General features: G+C 42.1%; 1 protein-coding gene across 1 annotated transcript in view; it reads left to right on the top strand.

Annotated features, from left to right (window-relative positions):
• The window catches only part of LOC117441665 (WD repeat-containing protein 37-like), a 13825-nt gene extending 4518 nt beyond the window's left edge, over window positions 1–9307 (top strand). The window contains exons 3-7 of the mRNA XM_034077705.1: window positions 3500–3596; window positions 4668–4763; window positions 6133–6197; window positions 6572–6621; window positions 9093–9307. Of these exons, the coding sequence (XP_033933596.1) occupies window positions 3500–3596; window positions 4668–4763; window positions 6133–6197; window positions 6572–6621; window positions 9093–9270 (486 nt within the window). The 3' untranslated portion in view covers window positions 9271–9307. The remainder of the gene's footprint in view (window positions 1–3499; window positions 3597–4667; window positions 4764–6132; window positions 6198–6571; window positions 6622–9092) is intronic.
• The last annotated feature ends 470 nt before the right edge of the window (window positions 9308–9777 follow it).

The following is a 9777-nucleotide window of genomic DNA, read 5'->3' on the forward strand; positions in this document are numbered from 1 at the left end:
GAACTCTCAACTAATGGCCTAGTACTTGTAGAATATGGTCATGCAGAATAAGTGTTTTATAATGACTAATAAAGAGACAATATACTTCTAATATGCATGTTAAATAACAACTAGTGTATGGAGAATATGTGTACCTTAATATAAAGGCAAAACACTTCAAAATAAACGTCTCATATGTGTTAGGAGTTTGATTTCTTCATCTGTTCTACATCCATGCCAGGCTCGATGCAGCATGCATGGGCACGTGTTCTCCATGTTGCAGCCGTTCCTCTCCTTCAGTCTTTTGTCTGTGTGCTCCGTGGCACAAACATTCCTGCTGCCAACGCCAGCCTCTGAATGCTAACGGCACACTTGACTGATTTCTTTAGAACATATAGCCGCGAGCAGCAATTCAGCCCGAGCTCGAAGTGCTTTCTGGAGAGAGCACAGACTGCTCTCAGGTACAAAGAGAGGCCGCTTCATCAAACAAAGCTTCAAGGAGATGTGGCCCGCTTCCTGTGCCTGCAAGACTCACAGCAAGACAGTGTTAGAAATGATGTTATGTAGAAATGTTAAAGGTCCCATGTCATGCCTTTCCGGTTATCACCCGTCCCCTTGTGTTATGAAGGTGTTTCTGCATGTGAACGGTCTGCAGTCACAAACCCTCAGAGTGCACCCTGTAGGAGTAAAACTCTAACACAGAGAAGACCTGTCTGCTGCCCCAGAACGCCTCGGTGGACATTTCTCTTTTTCCATTGTTTACTTCTTGGGTATAGTGACGTACTGTATTTCGGGTATAATGACGTAACGTAACACCGTTACGTTTGGACCAATCCGCGGACTTCCTCACACACACATACACACGGCGGCACGTTGCGAGGCTCGCCGCTGCGAGGAGCGGGACACTGTGAGCTGGCTCACCGGTGTGGGGTCGGCGAGACAGCGAGACACCGCGGAACTCAGCCTGGGCACACACACAAACTCCCAGCCAGGCTGCGGAGTGCCTCAGTTAGCTCATTGGTTAGCCTCAGTTAGCTCATTGGTTAGCCTCGGTTAGCTCATTGGTTAGCCTCGGTTAGCTCATTGGTTAGCCTCGGTTAGCTCATTGGTTAGCCTCGGTTAGCTCATTGGTTAGCCTCGGTTAGCTCATTGGTTAGCCTCAGTTAGCTCATTGGTTAGCCTCGGTTAGCCTCAGTTAGCTAGCCTCAGTTAGCTCATTGGTTAGCCTCAGTTAGCTCATTGGTTAGCCTCGGTTAGCTCATTGGTTAGCCTCAGTTAGCTCATTGGTTAGCCTCAGTTAGCTCATTGGTTAGCCTGCGCTGGAACGATAATTATTTTGTGTGACCTCAGTTCTGACTTGAGAGGGAATGTTTGGTCAAACACTTTGTGTTTTGTCTCATGGCGTGTTGGCTCTTTTAATGAGCGCCACGGTCTCTGAACAAATGAGACGCACTGGCTCTGTGCTCCCAGTGGCAGGATGAACATGAACGAGTCCACTCGGGGTTAAAAGCTCTGTTCTCACTGTCCACTTTCCTCTTCTTGGAGAGCGCCATGTGTAATTATTTGTCTCTCCCTGTCTGCCGCCAACACGCCTGTTCACTCTCCTCTCCGCTTCTCTCCCTGTCTCGCTAATTATTCTCTTCACTCTCTTTCCTCTCTGCCACGCTCTCGTCTCTTCTTCTGTGTTTCTCTCCCTGTATCGCTCACTCGTCTCTCTCGCCCCCTGTCGGCAGCGGTTAAAATAGAATTGCCCCGTCAAAATTGAAATCCCCTATTAATGTATTGACTATAGGTCCGGGTCCGTATAGGTCGGCGTCTGGGTCCGGACCGCGGTCCGCCTGTTGCCGAACCCTGCTTTAGGGGCTCCGTACTTTGAGTATTACAAGCAGGAATGAATTTCTCCTATATTTTTCTCCTTGCTCTTTGAAGCTTGGTATAAACGGTGGTATTCAGAGCACAACTAACCGTACTGTAATCTAGCATTGAGTGTCTTGCTGCATGAATGCAAATGAACATCAATTAAACTGATGAGAGACGCATCTATTCTATTCGCCTGTGCCTCGGCAATTATTGCTGGAAACTAAAACAATCAAACGAAGCACTTGTTGAGTTCATTTAGGCCTTGTAACTGATTCACGAGCACTTGCTATGGTACGATCTCGCTTGAAGTGAATATATCTGCACTTCGGAGTCGATTCTTTATGGTTTTTGCACTTATTGTTAGTCAGCTAAATGATATGTAATGAGCATCTTTTTAAACAAACTGGAAACGATAACCAAGTCAGCTGTTGATTAGATTAGATCAGATACTCTCAATCTGCTTTGAATTGAATGTGTATAGCGAATAGATATGGTACTTCTTGGATTTGTTTTAAAGGAAGCATTTGCACGACGATACATTGGAATGAATGTTATGTGTTTGCATCTTTGTGAATCCTCCCGTTTGACTCTGACACCAGAACTCCCACTTGTTTCCTTCCTCAATGCTTTTGTGTAATAAGAGTATGTTCTTCTGCCTTGCTGCAGCAGTATGATTGGATGTGGTGCGGCTAAATGGAACTCTTGTATTGTTTATTCTTATTGTGCCGCATAATGATATTCTATTTTGGTCATTGCGTTATTTTTTCAGATCTTAGTGAATCGTATTAATTCTATTTTAAGAGGTTTCTGCTTCTTGGAGATTAAATACATTTTAAAACGTCACTTCCGGGCAAAAAGTACGGCCCGCCCACTTTTGGGGGAAACAAGGCTGTCCTTTGAACGTGATCGAGCCTGAAGCCACAGAGCTCTTCTGTTTCTGTCCTCTCTTCTTAGAGGAAGTTCAGAAACACTGATTAGTTTTGCTGTTTGAGGTGCAATAAACGACACGGCAGCTTTTTGGCGTGATGGACGACAACACGGAGATACTGGCAGAATAAAGACTGACGGAGATTTAAGAAGAGGAATACAGTCTTCATCGACCTGGCTTAGCGTATATCAGATGTTTTTGGCTAGATGAAAACCCTCCCCCTGCTCACTTTACTCGCACATGGATTAGGACTTCTGTTTCTGTTTCTGATCTGATGTAAAGCGTCTTTGAGCACGAGGAAAAGCGCTATAAAAATCCAATGTATTATTATTTATTATTTTCCGCCTCGCTCATGAGAGTAACAGCTGGCGAAATGACAGCCTCGCCTACTGATTTTAATTTAACCATATATCAAGACCGATTGTCGATTTCAAATGATTTAATGTAATTGTTTGCCTGTCTGGCCATCGTAACCGGGCTCTTTGAAGATCCAAAAATCCACGGTTTTCAAAAAATTCTGATCGGATTGGCAAAAACTTCAGAATTTGTATCGACCGCCTTCAGATGACAGCGTTGTTTTCCCCCATAAGTGGGCGGGGCCGTCATTTTGTGCCGGAAGTGACGTAGGTGTTCTCTCATGTATCCACGCTAAGTCCTTTTCTCAGTATTTGTAATGAAGCAGCATGCTCACACACTTACTGCTTCATTTCTTCTTGTTTCCTGGTTCTGCAGGAATCCAAACTGCCTCTGTCTGTGAGGAGCAACCTGCTCGACCTCTTCAGTCAGATCGAGAGGGAGTTTGAAAACATCTACGTAGAAAACCTGGAGTGTACGTCTGAAAATATTGCTTCACTTTTAAATGTGGCTCATCAAAACCCAGTATTCCCAGTGTAGAGCTGGTGTCTCCTGTCACTGATATCCACCTGAACATCAGCAGGAGAGGACTCTTTAAAGTAGAGACACTACATACTGATATCCACCTGAACATCAGCAGGAGAGGACTCTTTAAAGTAGAGACACTACATACTGATATATACCTGAACATCAGCAGGAGAGGACTCTTTAAAGTAGAGACACTACATACAGATATACACCTGAACATCAGCAGGAGAGGACTCTTTAAAGTAGAGACACTACATACTGATATACTCCTGAACATCAGCAGGAGAGGACTCTTTAAAGTAGAGACACTACATACTGATATACTCCTGAACATCAGCAGGAGAGGACTCTTTAAAGTAGAGACACTACATACTGATATACACCTGAACATCAGCAGGAGAGGACTCTTTAAAGTAGAGACACTACATACTGATATACTCCTGAACATCAGCAGGAGAGGACTCTTTAAAGTAGAGACACTACCTACTGATATACACCTGAACATCAGCAGGAGAGGACTCTTTAAAGTAGAGACACTACATACTGATATACACCTGAGCATCAGCAGGAGATTACTCTTTAAAGTAGAGACACTACATACAAATATGAACCTGAACATCAGCAGGAGAGGACTCTTTAAAGTAGAGACACTACATACTGATATCCACCTGAACATCAGCAGGAGAGGACTCTTTAAAGTAGAGACACTACATACTGATATACACCTGAACATCAGCAGGAGAGGACTCTTTAAAGTAGAGACACTACATACTGATATCCACCTGAACATCAGCAGGAGAGGACTCTTTAAAGTAGAGACACTACATACTGATATACACCTGAACATCAGCAGGAGAGGACTCTTTAAAGTAGAGACACTACATACTGATATCCACCTGAACATCAGCAGGAGAGGACTCTTTAAAGTAGAGACACTACATACTGATATACACCTGGACATCAGCAGGAGAGGACTCTTTAAAGTAGAGACTCTACTTATCTTATGTTTCACTCTCAGTACGCAGAGAAATCGAAACGCTGAACGATCGTTTGGCTGCAGATGGACAAGCTTTCGAAGGAGCGGATTTAGCCAAAGGAGCCCTGAAGACAAAAGGTGAGACTTAAGAAAACATTTCCCACCATTCAGTACGCAGAAAATAATGACATTTAGACATTATGTTAACAATCTCTGAACTGACTATTTGGATAAAGCCTCAAGTTAGATTTATAATTTGATATATAAACATATATATAAATAAGTAATTTAAGAGCTCAGTTAAAATGGAAAAAACATGAATTTGTAACTTTAGTTTGAAATCAGTGAACAAGTGTTTTTAAATGAATGCAGGCTCATTTAAAATGACATTTATAAACAGGAATGTCTATATTAGTCTCTAAATTTAATTAAAATGCATTTTATTGCTGCCTCATGCATACTGTAGGCGGCGCGTGAGGCTCAGGTTTGGGAAGGCTAAGTAACTTGTTTGACCTGACGCTGCCCGCCTCCGGCGTCAAGAGATCAACTCAATGAAAGCACCGCCTGCTGACCAATCAAAGCTCAGTGTGCGGAGTATAAAGCTAACAACTAATCGATTAAAATCGATTAAAATCGATGACCAAATTAGTTGTCAACTAATTCAGTCGTCGATTCGTTGGTGACGTCATCACATGTGTTTTACGCGCCGTTAAGCTCCAACGTTATTGTTACTGGAGACATTTAAAAAATATATAATGTAATTAGTCAGGTCTACTCGTGTGTTAGACGGGCAGTGATATCATAAACCTGTCATGGATGTTTAAAGTTCAACTTCTTCATATGTCTAATATTATAGTTCACTTTTCATTCAGGAAGTATGACGCTGTCAGTGCGCTTCTCCCTGTTTGTGATTGGTCAAAGGTTGCTAACCCCGCCCCTTTCACGTGAACGCGCTCTCAGCCGGAGAGAGAAACCCTGGCTTGATTTACCGAGTTGATAACCAACCTCGTCGGACCGCTTAGCGAGATCTCTTTTTTAGGGTTAGTGAAGATAACTCAAAGAGATCAGGGTCTGTTGAACTGGATTCAGAGTACAGTCTACATAGCAGCGCTAATCCAATCCAACTTTATTTATATAGCACTTTAAAACCTTCAGACCAACGTGCTGTACAGAGAGATAAGCTCACACAACATAATATAAATACATTTAAAATACAAGATACAAACACAAAACAAACCAGAATAAACGTAGTCATTAAAAAATAAATAACAGCCATATAATAAAAACAATAGACCACTGAAAGCAAATAAAAGCAACACTCTACTAGTTTCTGAATGCCAAGGAGAAGAGGTGGGTTTTCAGACGGGATTTAAAAGCAGACAGAGTGGGAGCTGTCTGATGAGCAGGCTTAGCCGTCCCTAGCCTACAGCACCCGCCGCCTATGCTTATATGTGCTGTGCTTAGTTTTGACCTATTTTGTAATTACTAATTGATATCTTTCGATCAGCGAGTCACAGCACGAGCCAGCTGTCCCAGAAACTGAAGACGACCTACAAGGCTTCCACAAGCAAGGTATAATCCGTTTCATATTTGTATTATTATCCAGAAGATGTTGTGTGTTCATTTGTTTTGAGAACGTTGATCTGGAAAAAAAATAGTTTCTCTATCAAGTACGCTAAAATCCAAAATGTGGAAGGTTTAATTGGCTCCTTCGAAGTCCATCAGTGCACGGTCACATGACTTCTCTTTGAATGTTTAAGAACAGAACTGCTGTGTTTCTTCACCTCTTTGCTCGTAGCCGCGTTCAAACTCTTGCCACGCCAGAGTAGGTGGATCCCGCAACTTCAGCGTTACCAGCTGGGAGTTGTGGGGTGGAGACTCATGGGTAATTTGTCGCTTTTTCCCCCCAAACCCCTCCCCCCATTTGTGCCAAAATGCATGAGCAGCCCAGCCACGGGGTCGACTCCCCCTCCCCGAGAGACTTGGTCAATCAAATGTAGGAGTTTGAGCTTTTCTATCATCTGGTGTGAGATAAAACTCGACCTCATCATCTCACTAACCGGCTTTTCAGTTGCAGCTCTTTGGTTTTCATTCAGCTTCTTCACATAAAAGACAAACGTGCTTTTTATGCCACAATTAATGCCATATTCGAATGGTGGTGGAGGGCCATTCGGTGGCTGATTTCAATCATCAATTAAGGATGAATTGCACGGCTGTATTTTATAATTGTTTTTAATCCTTTGATTTGAGACGTTTATACATGTTGAAGCTGTATCAGGTATACACGCTTACTTACTGTTAAACATGTCAATTCAGTTTGTTTTGGTTTTATTTGCCAAGAATTAGAGATTTCTGCCTAAAACCCAAATGTTCTACCCAACCAATATGGGATATCCTAAGCTAATAGAGATATCTGGGCCTTTATGACCTTGTCTACTAGTATTTATATAAACACTTAACACATATATGTTTAAGAGTATATGTCCAATTATTTACCAAAGACACAATATGTAAGGAGAGGAATATTTTACAGCTGATTATATTTCTAGGGAACAAACTACAGAGACACAGATTTTCTAAATAACAAACATATATTTTTAACGTTTCTCTCCCAAAACATCTGCAATAACATCAGCCTATAGGGCGACTGTGGCTGCGAGGGAGTGCGGTCGTCTTTCAACCAGAAGGTTGTGGGTTCGATCGCAGCCCGCATGATACTTAACCCTGAGTTGGCCAACGGTGTGTGAATGTGTATGAATGTTAGTTCCTAGATCACAGGTGTCAAACTCGAGGCCCGGGGGCCAAATCAGGCCCGTGGTGGATTTAATTTCGGCCCGCAGGATAATTTCTAATTACTGTTAGATCTGGCCCGCCGGTATATTGCACGCACACCTTCACTCCATCCTGAGGGTCTCCTCCGCTCAGAGCCGGACCCCAAACATTGATGACCTTGCCCCCGAGATGAGACGCGAAGTATCTGAACTATCCCAGAGCAGCAACCTGAGTTCAATGGATGCTTCCTTCTGCGATTTCTTTTCTTGCGACAGCAGGGCATGTTTGGTTTGTTCTTTGAGGGAAATAGTTTTCTTGAAGCTGTTGTTGGCCTGTGGAAAAATGTAATCATAAGAAATGACTCTGGAAAAGCTGCAGATAGAGCCATGAGAAATTAATGCAACTGATTAAAGGGGACCTATCATGCTAAATGCACTTTTGTACGTCTTTTATACATGAACATGTGTCCCCGGTGTTCCAGGGAACTCACCAAGTGTCAGAAAACACAACCCTCTCTATTTTCCTCCGTACCCAAATCTGTTAAAAAGGGGCAGCAACGGATCTGATACAGACTGATCCAGATTTGAACACTTCTCTGACGTCACAGAAGTGGTGCTACGGCTATTGGGCCAACTCCACCAATCAGGAGGAGACAGCCACGGACATTGCCGTTCGAAAGCGCTGGAGACGCTGTAGTACATATGCCAGGCCTGTAGATGGTGCTGTTCTCACAGAATCAGCCCGTGAAAAGACAGTGTTACATTGAGCGAAATGAGGAATGGCTCAAATGCATGATCTGTTTGGTATTTTGAAAAATAAAAAATATAAATATGCCTTTATATAGGTAAGGTCCTACACTATGTTATTCAAATATAGCATGATAGGTCCACTTTAATGTTTAATGTTGTTTTTATAGGCAATAATTTAAGCTTTGTTAGTTCCAGGTTTAATATGTGCAATAAGTTCATTTCTATACGTTTTGTAATAAACATTGAACCAGTCCGGCCCTCGACTAGTACTCATTTTTTCATTTTGGCCCACTGTGTATTTGAGTTTGACCCCCCTGTCCTAGAGTCAGGAACACTGCTCTGTGTGAATGGGTGTGAATGGGTGAATGACATGTATGTAAAGCGCTTTGAGGGGTCGTGAAGACTGGATAAAGCGCTATAAGTACAGTCCTTTACCAATATCATAGCTTAGTTTCCATCACAAGGAAAGTGCCAACATAACCAAGGTTGAATACTGATTAGAACATCTATTGATATAACTGAATTATTGAAAGTGGTTGTCAGTCATTGTTGCGTTAGATTTGACCAGTTACTTAAAGCTTATTTTTCAACGCTTTTTATTCAACTATTAACCTTTCATTTATCACATTATCACACTGCATCTGTCAAACCTTAACTTGGCAAAATCATGTTACATTTAATGCAAATAAATAAAACATTATGACGTCATTTACAGTAGAAATAAACCTGCCACGCTGCTTGCTAACAACCACCGGTTTCCACCGTGCTAAAACAACGGTGTGTTTCGACTTCCGTGTCAATTATATCTGTTTATTCTTCCTATAATTTGTTGATTTAAATATATATTGTTTACAGATGGAAAACTGTAAGCAAATGCTCTGTTTTTCTGTGTATTTATTTTTCACCTGAATGATGCCGTTCTCTATGCTCTCCTGCTTCCTTTCAGTTGGAATTTAGTTAGTGGTCTGTTCCCAAAACGAACCGAGGGTCGAGTTTGTATCATCCCCATCTTCAATGTAAACTCTTTGATAGAACTGATATTAATCACTGATCAAATTCTTATCATAACACAGTATTTTTTGCTTCTTCTTCCCCTTCTAGCGTTTTATTTTTTGCATCTATAGTAACCCTGGTTTGATGAATGCCGGCACTGAAACTCAATGGTTCTGCATTTGTGTTGATACCAGATCTGGGTCGTTCGAGGTGTTTGTTTTAGAGCATCCGATTGGTGGCAAGCCCACAAAACAAGCTTAAAACAAACACCAACAAAGAAGTGTGTTTGTAGAAGCTCGTTGAACCCAGGACTGATATGAATAACGCTGTTTATAATCAAAGCTTTTTTTAGCCCTGCGTAATACACGGACCCGCTGACCTCTGTTCCTTTGACCCGCCTCCTCCCTCTGTCACAGCAGGGTTCCTACACAGCAGTGCAAGAGCCTGGACACTTTCAATTGAATCATTCCCAGCCCGAAACGTGTGTGTGAAATAATAATAATAATAATAACTTAGATTTATATAGCGCCTTTCAGGGGACCCAAGGCTTTACGGCAAGACACAGGAGTAAAACAAACGTAAATTAGGAAAAACTGTGTGGAAATGTTGAAAACCAAGTATTTTAGGTAAGGTTTCGT

Source organism: Pseudochaenichthys georgianus, unplaced genomic scaffold (assembly GCF_902827115.2).
Source record: "Pseudochaenichthys georgianus unplaced genomic scaffold, fPseGeo1.2 scaffold_1878_arrow_ctg1, whole genome shotgun sequence".
Classification (NCBI taxonomy): Eukaryota; Metazoa; Chordata; class Actinopteri; order Perciformes; family Channichthyidae; genus Pseudochaenichthys; species Pseudochaenichthys georgianus.